The sequence below is a fragment of the Bubalus kerabau genome, chromosome 4 (assembly GCF_029407905.1).
Source record: "Bubalus kerabau isolate K-KA32 ecotype Philippines breed swamp buffalo chromosome 4, PCC_UOA_SB_1v2, whole genome shotgun sequence".
In the NCBI taxonomy this organism is placed as follows: Eukaryota; Metazoa; Chordata; class Mammalia; order Artiodactyla; family Bovidae; genus Bubalus; species Bubalus kerabau.
The window spans coordinates 82,095,932-82,112,841 of record NC_073627.1 but is presented as its reverse complement, the minus strand read 5'-3'; the positions used below and the strand labels follow the sequence as shown (position 1 = coordinate 82,112,841).

General features: G+C 38.3%; 1 protein-coding gene across 3 annotated transcripts in view; it reads right to left on the bottom strand.

The window, feature by feature from the left end:
- C9orf72 (C9orf72-SMCR8 complex subunit) overlaps positions 1-16,910 on the bottom strand; it is a 40,198-nt gene that overhangs the window by 20,200 nt on the left and 3,088 nt on the right. For all 3 annotated transcript variants that reach the window (XM_055577831.1, XM_055577829.1, XM_055577830.1), the window contains 6 exons: positions 12,670-13,157; positions 11,285-11,344; positions 4,695-4,790; positions 3,885-3,949; positions 2,558-2,630; positions 729-845 (listed from right to left, as the gene is read on the bottom strand). In XM_055577831.1, coding sequence (XP_055433806.1) covers positions 729-845; positions 2,558-2,630; positions 3,885-3,949; positions 4,695-4,790; positions 11,285-11,344; positions 12,670-13,113 — 855 coding nt within the window. In that variant the 5' untranslated portion in view covers positions 13,114-13,157. Of the gene's footprint in view, positions 1-728; positions 846-2,557; positions 2,631-3,884; positions 3,950-4,694; positions 4,791-11,284; positions 11,345-12,669; positions 13,158-16,910 lie in introns of those variants that run through there.

Sequence of the window (16,910 nt, the reverse complement as noted above, 5' to 3'; positions counted from 1 at the left end):
TTTTTACTTGCAACAATTTTTAGTATTTATTCTTTCATTTTACTATGCCTACATCCTCAAGAAAGCAATCACTCTGAGAGACTCAGAGAATCATTAGGAAATCTACTTCTTCATATCTCTGATGATAATCGAAACATCAATAATAGATTCAATAAAGTGAATAAGGATTCCCCATAATTAATGAAAATAATTGTTAATTTATATTTATCTGTTTTGGTCCTTGAAAAGCAGACTCAAGTAAATAAAGAAAAAATATAAAATAAATTTTTTCTTATATATACATACACACTGATATACAGAAACTGGTCAAATCCTATACACTTTTTCAAGATAGGAAGCAGCTTAACATTTCCTTTTCAGTAAATGAACGTGGTACATAAAACATAAAACGGTAACAAAAATTCAAATCTGTTCAGTAAATAAGAAATAGTCCCATTTTAGTTGTGTAAACTGATTCAAGCACATACCAAAAAAAAAATATCCTGAGACCAGACAGGTGTGGGAAACCAAACAGAAACACCAAGAAAGCTATTCTGTGATGCTTTCCTGATACAAACTATAAATTTATAAGATATTCACTCCATCCTCAGACCTGTGAAAAGGAAGTCAAGCTCCTTACCATACAAACACGAGACACATTAAATGCTAATGTTCAACATATATTTATAAAGAATCTCAAAAATGATTTTTAAAAAGTTGGTTTCACTTGTGATAAATGGAAACTGTACCTTTAGTAGGCCTTGTACAAAGAGCCCTGACTCGTATTTAAATGATGATTCTGCTTCACACAATCTGGAGCATTTTCTCTCTGCTGGAGTCAGAAAAAGGCATAATGTTCTTACTATCTGTAAAATGAAAATATTTTAGCATTAAAATATGGATAAAAAGGCCACGAGTTTGCTTAGGAAAGAGACCTGAATAGAAATTTCAGGTGTTACTTTCAATAAAACCTATTCTGAAAAATAAGTATTTCTCAGTAACCTGGAATAGTCTGTGGGATATAACAGCTGTTGCTTAATCTAAGTATTCTGTGGTCAAATAAGCTTGGAAAATGTTAGTAAAGTTAACTGTAAGGTATCTCACAACCATACCATTTGAATATACACTGTGACTCTCTAGGTGACTGATACAATATGCAGACTTTCTCAAACTTATTTTACCATGGAAACCTTATTCCTAATCTTATATGAGGAAATAATGACCTAATGTAATTATTGATTATATATCCACACGGCAATAATTTGGATGAGAAAACTAAATGCAGTTAAATTAGGCAGAATTATATCTTCTGTTTAAAAGTTCTATACGTGAAATCTCATCACAATGAATATCAAAGAGTTTCTAAATCTTTGAATAGAATGAGAATTAATTCTATCAAACTTAATTTGAAATAAGCAATCCATTCGGTTAGAGTTTAGAAACCTATCATTCTGACAAGATTTGGTGACAGATCTATTAGGAAAAAATAAAAAGCCATGTAACTATCTCAGAATTCAGGTTATATTCAGAATTTTTACGTTAAAATAGTGCTTTTTAAATTAATGGTGGCAACCTTTTTTTCCTCAAATTAAAAAGATAAAAGAGAAGCTATTAAGCGAAAAGAGGATGGTAGATAAGAAAAATGTTTGCAAAATACAGAACCTCAACCATCGAGGCTTTTTCTCCCCAAGAAGCAACTGGGAAGGTCCTAAGGAATCTGAAAGCTCTGCAGGACATGAACTGAAAGCTACCTTTTGGGGCAGCAGAAATAATAATAAGCCACTAGATATAATAACAGGTAAGTTAATCTGTCATAAATGGTTATACCAGAAATATAATCTTGGTAAATCAAGGGTTGGGTAAGTCTACAGGGAAGCTTATCACAGAAAAAAAATAATGAAATTATTTGTCAAGCAAATAATCATTCCTAACATACTTCTTGTGTAAAACCTGAAAAATTAGGTTTGCTTAAATTGATAAGATACATATACTTATCTCTTTCTAATTACTGATCAGTGAAGAAAAGTACAAAATCCCTTAGTTTACTACCTAATACTTGGAAAGGTTCATGAATTCTTTTTTAACTCATACAGTACTAAAGGAGGCGGTCACAAATGTTGCCATACAACCTCCAATGACCACTTATTAGCAATAGGTTCCTAAAAGGAAAAGATTTAGAGGCAAAAGCAAGGTAATGAAATCAAGATGAATGATGAGATTCCATTTCCTTGGAATTAGTACCAAAAGAACATGGCCATCTTCATATACATTAACGATAACATCAGCAAAGAGAAGACAAGTATTTTTAAAAACATCTGATTTTAAAATATTCTCAAAACCATTTATACAATACTGAGACTAGTATTTATAAATTATCATGATGAAATTGATAAATGACTTCCATTTCAGATAGTTTAAACTTATTTTTGCCATAGGGTGTCCCAGTAATTTGGTCAGATTACATTGCCTCCTAAAATGATAAGATCATCTTGACTGCAACCTAACCTTTAAATTACAATCCACGTATGTTAGCAGCATTAAAAAATCAGATTATTTGCTGGATTACAAACTAAATTACCTTATTTACTTTCTCTGCACTGCTACCTACTACAACAGAGCAGCCACAAGTTTGCAGGTGTGAGCTGATAGCACTGCGAATTGGAAAAAAAAAAAGATTAAAAAAATGTTGACTGTAAAATAATTTCACAAACTAAAAAAAAAAAAGACAAGTGAACTTCAAAAAACTCTGAATAGCTTTAAATGATGAACATCAAAGTTCTGATCATAAGGCCATCTTTTATTTCTATAGTGCTCTGCATTTTCCACCACATGCCTTTCACAGATTCTATCTGAACCTTAAAACAATGCAGTTAGTAAAATATCACAGTTTTATAGTGGAAGAAATTGAGGTACAAAGAGGTTAAAGTGGTTTGCTTAAAGTCAAATGGGGCTAAAAATAACCTCATGAATGGCTGACACTGAGCAAAATCAGGACTAAAGAGCTTCTGATTCAAGCCATGTAAGGCTTTGAGGTTAAACACATACCCTTAAGACCCCATCATGAACCTAAAGGAGAAGACTGTAGACATAAAAGCAAGTACTTTATCCTTTCATTCCTCATTTTTTAAAACAAAATTTCATGATAATCGGTAATTGTAAAGAAACACTCAAGTAGAAGATGAGATTATAAATGCAGGCAGGGCACTTAGGGGTCTAATATGCAGGTACTCAATAAACACTGGCCATTGTTATTATCATTTTTCTTAGAATAAATAAACAGAAAATGTTAGCTATTTGCTATTATTATGTGCCCATATGTGCCATGCACTGTTTTAAATGCCTAATGTCATCTCACTCAATCTTACAACACTCCTATGAAGTAGGTAATATTATCCCATTTTATAGATGAGGAAATGCAGGCATGGAGAGCTCCTGTAGCTTGCTCAGGGTTACACAGCAGTAAGCCAGGATGCCTGATTTTAGAGCTCACATTCTAAAATCTACTGTAACAAGGAAAGGATCAGTACAAATATGAAAATTGTCTTTTCTAGGCCTAAGTACGTCCATCTATAACACAACTTAATTAGAAAGGGTTCTTTGTTTCAGCTTTAATGAGAAGAAAAACAAGAAACCAGAACCAGACAAGGGTCCAAGAATTCTTATCTAAACACTATGGGAAACTCAGCTTCTTTAAATATTAAGAAGAGTCACATCAAATGCATCATAGGTAAATAACAAGTAAAGAAGCAACACAAAGCTAAGCAATAATTCAATCATGCATTGCTGACCCTAGAATAATCTAGTTAGGCATTCTCTTATTATTTTCCTTCCCAATCTTGTCACAGGTGAGCATAAGATCTGCATCTGCTTCATCCAGCTTTTATGAAAAGAAACAAAATTCTTACTTGAGAAGAAAGCCTTCATGGCAACTGTCACCAATATCGTCATCATTGAGAACTGTGTCAGCTATCTAAAATGCACCAAAAGGAAAAAAAAGAATATTCTGGCTGTTAACAAAACACTGAAATCACAATTTTAATACATAAGTTCTCTGAAGTCTAGGTTCAACGCGACACATTGCCCTCATTTCTGAGCATCACAAATCCCCATAAAACAATCTGTGTCACCAATATAAACTTGCAGAACAAGTGGTGCGAAAGCTGGGGAGACAGGTTAAGTAACCATTTTTACAAGAACTACTTCCTCTTCTGAGCTGTCACAATCAGGCAACAAATCTTAATTACAAAGTCGGGAAGCTGCTAAATGAGTTGCCTGAAGAGTTCTCTTCACATCTATAGTGTGTAATTCCTAATGTCCTCAACAAATGGGTGATTAAGGAAATCACACTAGTGAAGATAGGGGAACGTCCATCAGAGCTAGTGATCTGTACACGGCTTTGTTACAAGTACTGCACCGAACACTGATTGACTCTCTAAGGTCTGAAATTCTCATACTTCTAGGAAATACACGAGTGGAGAATTTAACTAAATTTGTCATAACTGCTATTACTAACCAAAAGGTCTCTGCTTGGCCATTAAATTCAGAATTCTAAATGTGTTTGTTAAAGTGGCTCATAATTCATATGAATGATATGTCTGATAAAAATTTGTACTACTAAAATTAGAACATTACTAATATACGTAATAGTAATATAACTTAGGGGAATTAATAAACGGTACCATTGCTCCGATTTAACATGACAACTGAGAACTTACATCTATTTCTTCAGGAACACTGTGCGATTTCATAGATGAAAGCAGTTCCATTACAGGAATGACTTCTCCAGTAAGCATTGGAATAATACTCTGACCCTGCATAAAAAGGTAAAATGAGGTGAAGAAAATTACAAACTATAGGATGAAGTTGGCGATAACAAATCAAAAACTGAAAGCAAAGAATAACACCTTTTAACACACCTCATGGGAAGAGTTGACTCATTGGAAAAGACTCTGATGCTGGGAGGGATTGGGGGCAGGAGGAGAAGGGGACGACAGATGGCTGGATGGCATCACTGACTCGATGGATGTGAGTCTCAGTGAACTCCGGGAGTTGGTGATGGACAGGGAGGCCTGGCGTGCTGCGATTCATGGGGTCGCAAAGAATTGGACACGACTGAGCGACTGATGTGATCTGATCTGATCTGAACACATAAATACTTGATAATTTATTCAAACACTGGAGGAGGAAATAACAACCCCTCCCAGTATTCCTGCCTGGAGAATTCCATGGACAGAGGAGCCTGGTGGGCTACAGTCCATGGGGTTGCAGAGTTGGACACGACTGAGCAACTGAGCACACATATTCAAATACAGCCTCAAACAGTGTCTATTCCAAAACCTTTCTATTTCTCAAAGATTTAGATGCTATTTAAAACTCCTTTTCATTCTTCCAGGAATAATTTTCTTTAGTCAGAATGGAATCATTGGTTTATCATTTACATGCAATAATTAAATCACCACACCAAATTTACAAAGACTCTCCTTTGCAATTTTATTGTGAGAAATAAGAACTCTTGCTAATCAAAGGTCATTGATGCATTTTATATTAAAAATGGGGAAAGACAAGCGTAAAAAGGCTTTAAAATTCTCAGTAGAAAACTCAGTAGTAAAGCTTGAGTCAATACTCAATCTCTGTATTCATAATAAGGTATAATCTACCCAAATCAAAGTCATAGCATGTATTTTTAAGAATCAACAAAGAAGACAAATTTCCTTTAGTGTTCTTTCAAGATAATACTATGACTGCTTACATCTCAAAAATGTAATTTTAAAATCTGCAGTTTATAGAAGGAAGTTGAAAACTCAATAGAGAACACCGCACGTGTGAAGCGCCTCAAGTACGGGTGGCTCCCGCATGCATTCACGGCCACTGTGACCCCAACATGTTTGGCCCAAGCTGAAATCACAAACCTCTAAAGAGGCAGATGAAACTGTCATAGGTCTATCAATTTTTAGCTAAACATGTTTTTAAAATCATGTATTAAGATCAATCTAAGAACAAAACTTATCCCCTCATTCACATTTCAGGAAATGATTATATTTAAACTGCTGCTGCTGCTGCTGCTAAGTCGCTTCAGTCGTGTCCGACTCTGTGCGACCCCATAGAAGGCAGCCCACCAGGCTCCGCCATCCCCGGGATTCTCCAGGCAAGAATACTGGAGTGGGTTGCCGTTCCTTCTCCAATGCATGAAAGTGAAAAGTCAAAGTGAAGTCGCTCAGTTGTGTCTGACTCTTAGTGACCTCATGGATGCAGCCCACCAGGCTCCTCCGTCCATGGGATTTTCCAGGCAAGAGTACTGGAGTGAGGTGCCATTGCCTTCTCTGATATTTAAACTCCTTACATTAAATTGAAGAAAGTAGGGAAAACCACTAGACTATTCAGATATGACCTAAATCAAATCCCTTACGATTATACAGTGGAAATAAATAAATTCAAGGGATTAGATCTGATAGAGTGCCTGAAGAACTACGGATGGAGGTTCATGACACTGTACAGGAGGCAGTGATCAAGACCATCCTCAAGAAAAAGAAATGCAAAAAGGCAAAATGGTTGTCTGATGAGGCCTTACAAACAGCTGAGATAAGAAGAGAAGCAAAAGGCAACGGAGAAAAGGAAAGATATACCCATTTGAATGCAGCTTTCCAAAGAATAGCAAGGAGAGATAAGAAGACTTGCCTAAGTGATCAATGCAAAGAAACAGAGGAAAACCAGAGAATGGGAAGAAGAGGTGGCAAGAATACACAGAAGAACTAAAAAGATCTTCGACATGAAGATCTTTTTGGTACAGTTTGCCACCTCTTCTTAATATCTTCTGCTTCTATTAGGTCCATACTATTCTGTTTATTGTGGCCATCTTTGCATGAAATGTTCCCTTGGTATCTCTAATTTTCTTGAAGAGGTATCTAGTCTTTCCCACAGTGATGGAGTTCCAGTTGAGCTATTTCAAATCCTAAAAGATGATCCTCTGAGTGCTGCACTTGATATGCGAGCAACTTTGGAAAACTCAGCAGTGGCCACAGGACTAGAAAAGGTCAGTTTTCATTCCAATCCCAAAGCAACGCAATGCCAAAGAATGTTCAAACTATTGCACAATTACGCATCTCACATGCTAGCAAAGCAATGCTCAACATTCTCCAAGCCAGGCTTCAACAGTACATGAACCGTGAACTGCCAGATGTTCAAGCTGGATTTAGAAAAGGCAGAGGAACCAGAGATCAAATGGCCACCATCCATTGGATCATAGAAAAAGCAAGAGAGTTCCAGAAAAATATCTACTTCTGCTTCACTGACTATGCCAAAGCCTCTGACTGTGTGGATCACAACAAACTGTGGTAAGTCTTAAAGAGACGGGAATATCAGACCACCTGACTGCCTCCTGAGAAATTTGTATGTGGGTCAAGAAGCAACAGTTAGAACTGTACATGGAACAACAGACTGGTTCCAAATCAGGAAAGGAGTACATCAAGACTGTATATTGTCACCCTGCTTATTTAATTTATATGCAGAGTACATCATGCAAAATGACGGGCTGGATGAAGCATAAGCTTGAATTAAGATTGCCGGGAGAAATATCAATAACTTCAGATACAGAAATAACACCATCCTTATGGCAGAAAGCGAAGAAGAACTAAAGAACCTCTTGATGAAAGTGAAAGAGGAGAGTGAAAAAGTTGGCTTAAAACTCAACATTCAGAAAACTAAGATCATGGCATCTGGTCCCATCACTTCATGGTAAACAGATGGGGAAACAATGGAAATAGTGACAGACTTTATTTTCTTGGGCTTCCAAATCACTGCAGATGGTGACTGCAGCCATGAAATTAAAAGATGCTTGCTCCTTGGAAGAAAAGTTATGACCAACCTAACAACATATTAAAAAGCAGAGACATCACTTTGCATACAAAGGTTGGTCTAGTCAAAACTATCATTTTTCCAGTAGTCATGTATGGAGGTGAGAGTTAGACTATAAAGAAAGCTGAGCACCAAAGAACTGATGCTTTTGAACTGTGGTGTTGGAGAAGACTCTTGAGTGTCCCTTGGACTGTAAGGAGATCCAACCAGTCCATCCTAAAGGAAATCAGTCCTGAATATTCATTGGAAGGACTGATGTTGAAGCTGAAACTCCAATACTTTGGCCAACTGATATGAAGAGCTGACTCACTGGAAAAGATTGAAGGCAGGAGGAGAAGGGGACGACAGAGGATGAGATGGTTGGATGGCATCACCGACTCGATGGACATGAGTTTGAGCAAGCTCTGGGAGTTAGTGCTGGACAGCATGCTGCAGTCCATGGGGTCGCAAAGAGTCAGACATGACTGAGCGACTGAACTGAACTCATACTCCTTACATGCATATTTGAAGTAGAAACTCTGCATTCCTAGGACCGTCCTTTTCTTCAGTGACTTAACTTAGTTTTCAGAGCCCCATATCATGTTAAGTTGCTTTAGAATTTAAATGTGATGCTGCCTCTGGAAATGGTATCCTAAGTCATAGGCCCCCTTGTATCTCTCAGGATGTTTTATTATAAAAAAAATTTGATCCTGTAGTAACCTATGAATACAAAACCTTCATTGTTTTTGCTTTTTAATTTTTTAAATGTCAGTTTATAATTACAACAATCAACACATGCAATTCAAAAAGACTAATGATTGAAGTTGTGTTAAATTTGCTTCCTTGTAAAACAATTTTACCATATGACAGCTACAAGCAACTAAAACTAGCATGATTAAACTTGTTTTAGACTATATATCATTGTCAAACAGTATTTATTGCTCAAAATAAAGTCACTGCAACCACATGATGTGAGATTTGCAAGAACTCAATTATCAGGCAACTCCTTCTCAGAAAGGATAATTATGGGAGAATACCGTCCCTTTGGGGCTTCCTTGGTAGTTGAGCTGGTAGAGAATCCACCTGCAATGCAGGAGACCCCGGTTCAATTCCTGGGTTGGGATTATGCCTGGAGAAGGGATAGGCTACCCACTCTAGTCTTCTTGGGCTTCCCTTGCGGCTCAGATGGTAAAGAATTCGCCTGCAATGAGGGAGACCTGGGTTTGATCCCTGGGTTGGGAAGATCTCCTGCAGGAGGGCAAGGCAACCCACTCCAGTATTCTTGCCTGGAGAATCCCCATGGACAGAGGAGCCTGGCAGGCTACAGTCCATGAGGTCGCAAAGAGTGGGACACGACTGAGCAACTGAACACACACCTTCCCTTTCAGTTCAGTCCAGTCGATCAGTCGTGTCTGACTCTTTTCGACCCCATGGTGTAGGCATATATACTATTTATACACAGCATCTCAGACATTTATCATCATAAGCAAATGGAGATCCTCACTGAAGCTTAACAACAACAAATACTAGATGGCTGAACAAAGAAGAGGCTCTAAAATGTCTTAAATTTCTCAGCAGGAAAGCGGTTCCCCTTTCAAAACCTCCTGTTTATTCAAGTATGAGTGTGCTTAGTCACTCAGTCATGTCCCACTCTTTGTGACCCCATGGACTGTAGCCTGCCAGGCTCCTCTGTCCATGGGGATTCTTTAGGCAAGAATACTGGAGTGGGTTGTCATGCCCTCCTCCAGGGGATCTTCCCAACCCAGGGATCGAACCCAGTTTTCCCGCATTGCAGGTGGATTCTTTACTGTCTGAGCCACCAGGGAAGCCCAAGTATAATTTACTCCTGACACAGAAAGGGGAGGATAACATTTTTAAGAAGAGAGCTTAAAAGAGAAATAAACCGTAACATTAATAGCTGTTAACTTTATAAGCACAGACTTCTGGTTTGAAAAACCCCCAGAAAACGCAGAATTTTACTGGGTTCTAAATTTCATTATGTTGACATAACTCTACTAGTTCCTCCATAACTAGAAGGTACATCTAGAGGTTGGTGAAAGTCACCCCGTTCCTGGGCACACTTCTTACTGCCTAGCAAGGAAAGCCGGGCTTCTGTGAGTAAAGGGAAATATTTTCTTGTTCAGTCTTAGACCTTTCTCCGTATGTGCCTCCTTCTGACTTTTGTAAATATTATTTACAAAAGTACAAACATAAATTTTGTAAGGATCATTTTATAGCATTTTGTATTTGCCTTGTTTATGTTCCTATATCCTGACAAATTTCTAGAAAAAGTTATTGTTTAAAATACTGTTTGTCTCAGGCATCCCAAAGAGAACCAGAGAGAAGGCTTGTTTACACTGGAGTTTCCAGAGGAGCAATGAGGGTGGCCAGGGGCGATGAGAGTAAAAGCAGAGGACACTTTCTCTGTGGGGAGATCTTCCTTCAGAAAATCTCTGCCCTAGGTTGAAAGGCTTTGTAATTAGTTTCCATGAGGGAAGTCATACCCTTGCAATCATGCTTCTCAAACCCTGGTGCCTGTTCCCCAAGGATGTTCAAAGCCATGGGATAAACATGGCATGTTTTCTTGGAGACTTGATACCACCAGAAGCCAGGATGGTAAGAAGATAAAGAATACTAATGGCAAACTGTAATATTAAAACAAATAGATATATCACAGAATAAAATGTAAACTGCATGAGGTTTAAATTGAGAAAGGAGCATTGACATAGACATACATTATAGTGTGTAAAATAGATAAGTAGTGGGAAGCTGCTGTGTAACACGGGGAGCCTACCCTGGTGCTCTGTGACGACCTAGAAGGGTGCATTGGGATGGGGATGGGAGATATATATATAAACTGATGCCTGATTCATGTTGTTGTTCAGCAGAGACTGCCACAAGACTGTAAAGCAATTATCCTTCAATAAAAAAAAATTTGCAAGAGTTTTAAAGATACAAATGAGACTTCAAAGAAATATTATGCCTAGACCTGTGTGTGTACTCCCAGATATCTTAGGGGTACTCACTCTCCTGCTACAACTACTTCTGTGGAAATGTTTAAGAAGTAATACCTTAAAAAAAATAATATATAGCACTTAAAACTTTTATTATGCGCAACTTGTCTAAAACTTATCCTATGCAAATTGAAAAAAGGTAGCAAAAGATTAATTTGTAGATTCAGTTCTTATTATCATTTATTTATTTAACTCTTCAGGTCTAAGATATGGAAGTTTTCATCCAGTTTATTCCATTTATCTCCATGAAGGTTCTGTTCGCGTTCAGGCTCGCTCTGTCAAACTAATAATGTCTGCAGGGAATCCTCTCAACCCAGGGATTGAACCTGGGTCTTCTGCATTGCAGGCAGACTCTTTGCCATCTGAGCCACCAGGGCAGTTTAACAGAAGCGCCCCTTAGCTTTACGCAGCCCTTAGTGGTGGGTCTGGCCGTGTCCGGGGATGGGAAATCTGCGCCTTACCTGATCTTCCATTCTCTCTGTGCCTTCCAAGACGATTTTCTGGACATTTTCTTGCCTCTCCTGAGCAAGAGAAAATTCATTAAAATTAATAAACCACAACCTTTAGATACTTGTTTATTTTCCACAATACAGTTAAATGGCAGACATCTTCCTGGGTAATTTAGTTCATGGGAAAATACTTTCCACTTTAGGGTCCAAAAAAGAGGGGTGGGTGGAAAGCACCCAACAAATCCATGCTCTCATAGACAATATGAAATAAAATAACACCCTTCTTGTTGGCAGTTAAAAATATAATTTGACAGAAAAACAGTCAGTGTAACTAACATCTGCAAAGTTTCACAAAAGAAACTAATGATTTGTACTTTTCAAACTGGATAAGATCAAGATGAATCTAGGGAATACCGAGCTAGATTTTAAATGATTTTTATAAACATGAGCATTAAGGAGGTACGCCTGCAAACATACTTTTAAAAAAAACTCTTCTTTTAAAAGATATTACTTTCCCCTACTATCTGGCAAAAGCCTTACAAAAATCAGTAATGCTTTAGTGGATTTCCATGTTAGTATCAAACTAAGCAGAAAGAATGAAATTTGTTCTTCTCATGTGCCAGAATTACAGTATATGGAAATATAAATATCACTATTTATTAAACTATAGGATTTAGGTGATAACAATAATTTCCTCTAGATCAAGTCACAAAATCGAAAGGAATATTTTCTGAATACCATTTGGTCCAACTTCTTCATTTAAAAAATTTGCGAACTTGGCAAAGAACTTAAAGGGACCAAAGGTTATATGGGCAAAGGCTATGAAACAATTGTCCTAAACTGCTTATACTATACACAGTAAGTGAAAGACAGGGTCATGCAATGCAAAAATAAGCTTTCAGAGTCAAATGCTTCGCAAGATCCAGACTCTGAAGCTTATGTTTCTTAATTTCTCTAAGCTTTGGTTTTCTGTTTACAATGTGGAGCTATCATCTCCTACCTTCCAGGGTTAAAAGACTACAAATACCAGCCTAGATTGATTTGTACCTAATATGGTAGAAGCAAATAATAGTTCCTGTTTGAAGTTAACTGTACATAATTTCTAAAAATTAGATATAAATGTGCATGCGTGCCCACTCAGTTGTGTCTGATTCTTCGTGACCTCATGGACTGTAGCCTGAGAGGCTCCTCTGAACATGGAATTTGCCAGGAATACTGGAGTGGGTTGCCATTTCCTTCTCCAGGAGATCCTCCCCAACTAGGGAATGAATCCAGTCTCTTGCATTCGCAGGCAGATTCTTACCACTGAGCCACCTGGGAAGCCAGACATAAATGTATTGGAAGGTAAACTGTCAGTGGCTAGGTTAGCATGCTTAATAAGTTCCAAACCCACTCACCTTATGCATCCATATCCTCCCTTTCCGGATAATGTGAGTTAATCTATCCACACACACTCTGTGAAGTGGAAGGTAGAAGCTCAGCTCTGTCTGGGGAAGTATAATCGATAGTCCATAGGTGCTTCTATCCCCATTCCAGTTTCCGTCGAAGATTAACGAAACAATAATTACTCCTTTCTCAGATAAAACAAAGAACTTCACGTCTATTGCCCCACTCTCTGCGTTTCGAAGGATTTCTCCGTTGAGGGTATGGTTGGCAAGAAAAGTTATTTCTCCGTCGCTGAGAAGAACCTGTTCTGTCTTTGGAGCCCAGATGTGCCTTACTCTGGGACCAAGAATATTGTCCCAGTAAGCGAAGGTCGCTGCTAATAAAGGAGATTCACCACTTAAAGCAATCTCTGTCTTGGCAACTGCTGGAGATGGTGGTGGACAGAGGGCCGACATCACTGCATCCCAACTGTCACATTATCTGAAAGCTCCAGGGATATCTGGACAATGACATACAAAACCAGTGATCAAGTTCAGTGATTTTAAAAGTCATCCATCAAAAAACAAAAAACAAAAAAAATAAAAGTCATCCATCAAAAACGCAATTGTTGGTATTGATATCTACACGTGTGCACATACTCAGTCATGTCCATCTCTTTGTGATCCCATGGACTGTAGCCCGCCAGGCTCCTCTGTCCATGGGATTCTCCAGGGAAGAATACTGGAGTGGGTTGCCATTTCCTCCTCCAGGGGATCTTCCCAACCCAGGGATCAAACTCACATCTCCTGCGTTGGTAGGCAGATTCTTTAACATTGAGCCACCTGGGAAGCCCACTGACATATATACACTACTCTGTTTAAAATGGATAACTAATAAGGACCTGCTGTATAACACGGGAAACTCTTCTCAATACTCTGCAATGACCTATCTGGGAAAATAACGTGAACAGTGGATATATGCATGTGCTGTACAACAGAAATGCAACACTGTAAATCAACTATACTTCAAAAAAATTAACAACAACAACAAAAAAAGTGCACTCTAAGGTAAAAAAAAAATTCTTAAAGATTTAGACATATGTGGTTTTCTCCTCTCCAGTCAAAAACATGTGAAAGCATGTCTCCTGCTATGCATGGCAGGTGCACATTAAGTGTTTGTGGATATGATGATAATTGCATGATACACAGTAGTAAATTACCACTTATAATCAGGATACACACTTAGAAACCCAAAATAATGACCTTAAAAAAAGCCTTTGAAGAGTAATATGCAATATTATATACTAAAGCTCATTAAATAGATCCTCACTGTTTCTAAATAGCCAGCCTATTTGCAAGTCTAATATGATTGGGTATTTGGTTCCTGAACCATAGGAATTAAAGAGAAGCCAACTGGGAAAGGGAGGGCTCACCTAGAGACCATGGCCCCTGTTGTGGGCTGAACTGTGTCCTTCCCCACCCCAAATAGATGTTCAAGTCCTAACCCCCTGCGATCTTATTTAGAAATAAGTGTAATCAAGTTAGGATGAGGTGATATTGGATCAGGATGGTCCTAATACAATGGCTGGTGTCCTGACAAGGAGAGAAAGCTTTGGAGACAAGCAGACAGAAACAGGGCCATGTGAAGATGAAGATAAACTGGAGTGATGTGGCTGCAAGCCAAGGTATGTGTGCTGGTAACTATGAGAAGCTAAACAGAGGCAAAGAGAGATTCTTTCCTGGAGTCTTTAGAGGAGCATGCCTCTGCCAACCACTTATTTTGGGCTTCTAGCTTTCAGAATTGAGGCAGGATACATTTTTACATCACCCAGTTTGTGGTACTTTGTTATGGCAGTCCATACCTGGCAGTAGAAAGCCTTAGAAGCTGCTAAGAAGTGGGGGATGGGAGGGGGGAGAGAAAAGAAAGACAAAAGATTATAAGACCACAACAATCTGGAACCATATGAGAAAATGAGGCAACATGATGCACACGATTATTCTCAACATACTCTTTCGGCATCAAGGGTATTAAAGCCAAATACAGGTGTTTAAAATGAGGTTAAGTATATTTAATATGCTGTTTAAGAAATAGGAAATATATTTAATATGCTATTCAAGAAAGCAGTGTGGCATTTTATCATTACAAAGAAGCTTCTATACTAAATGGCTGAAGTAAAAAACCTTTAATTATTTAAAACATGTAGAGGACTAACTGGTTGGATGGGCCCTTTCAATCTACTGAGAAACAGAGAAGAGTGAACTGCCCAAGGTCACTGAGCTGCACTAGAATCCAGGTCTCTTCGACATCTTGCTGCTGCTGCCAAGTCACTTCAGTCATGTCTGACTCTGTGCAACTCCACAGACGGCAGCCCACCAGGCTCCCCTGTCCCTGGGATTCTCCAGGCAAGAACACTGGAGTGGGTTGCCATTTCCTTCTCCAATGCATGAAAGTGAAAAGTGAAAGTGAAGTCACTCAGTCGTGTCCGACTCTTAGCCACCCCATGGACTGCAGCCTACCAAGCTCCTCCATCCATGGGATTTTCCAGGCAAGAGTACTGGAGTGGGGTGCCATTGCCTTCTCCAATGCATGAAAGTGAAAAGTGAAAGTGAAGTTGCTCAGTCGTGTCCAACCCTTTGTGACCCCATGGACTGTAGCCCACCAGGCTCCTCCGTCCATGGGGTTCTCCTGGCAAGAGTACTGGAGTGGGTGCCATTTTTACATCTTAACCCACTCCAATGAATCACTCTACCACATGAATCTACCAATGAATCCACTCATACCACATTCAATGAGGTCGAATGCAAAATGAATCATTCCTGCCTAATATTAAAATTTAATACCTATGCGTATTCAGTGACAATTTCATTTAGGCAAGTCTAAAATTGTGGAATCTATTCATTATAATGGTAAAGGATAGTAGTTAATAGGTGAGCTAGATACATCTATCTTTGCCTGTATGATTGCTTTAGAAATAACATTTGATCTATAACTAAATTCATGTCAAAGTAAACCATTTTACTTAAAATAAAGAACTTCATCTACACCTTGTCAGGAGAGCTCAGAGACTGATGAAAAGCAAAAAATAAAATACTCTAATTTTAGAGTGTTGTATGAGCACTTTTATCATGATGTTAAGAATGGATATACAGCGTTTGGCAAAATGCCTTACTCTAAGTATGTGCAGAAATGGTTTAACACAAAGACAGTTCTTGCGTATTTTTTATTTTAGAAATTCATTTAGGAAATATTCACAGTTTTAAATATTCTGTCTCAATTTAATAGACTTTAGAGACTACACTAAGTATAAGTTGTATAGCTTGCTTAAAATATCCACTGTTGGGACTTCCTTGGTGGTTCAGTGGTTAGGACACCAAGCTCCCAAAGCAGGGAGTGTGGGTTCAATCCCTGGTCAGGGAACTAAGATCCTGCAGCCCACATGACTCAGTTGGGAAAAAAAAAAAATCCATTGTTACAGATACAAGTTAAATACTTTACAATGACAGAATACCAGAATATAATATGAATAGAAAATTTAATGATGCTAAGATAATTAATAACAGCAAACTTTAGAGGCCAAGGAGATGCATTAAGTAAACACATACCCATATCAGTATACTGTAACATATTCTTTTGTTCTTTCTTTTTGGATAAAAAGGTGAATAATCATAAAGGTAATACTGCCACTCAAACATTTCATCATTGTATTGAAAATAAAAAACACTTCTTAAGTGGAATTGAGCCCTGGAACAAAATCTGGTTAGATTATAGCACAACCTTTTACCTAATTGTGAAAACTGTTCTATTATAGGCTACTAACTATGTTCAACGGAGAAGGCAACGGCAACCCACTCCAGTACCCTTGCCTGGAAAATCCCATGGACGGAGGAGCCTGGTGGGCTACAGTCCATGGGGTCGCTAAGAGTTGGACACGTCTGAGCGACTTCCCTTTCACTTTTCACTTTCATGCATTGGAGAAGGAAACGGCAACCCACTCCAGTGTTTTTGCCTGGAGAATCCCAGGGACGGGGGAGCCTGGTGGGCTGCCGTCTATGGGGTCGCACAGAGTCGCACACGACTGACGCGACTTGGCAGCAGCAGCAACTATGTTCAATCTTACTGCTAGTATCATCAGAAAGAAAATAAAGGATGAAGATTATGTTGAATTGTTTAGCTTTAAATCCTACTAGAAGAAATAACTTAAGAAATTAAAGTCATAGAGAAGTATAGTTAACAGAGCAGTAAAATGAATGTACTAACAGTTAAAGTCATCATC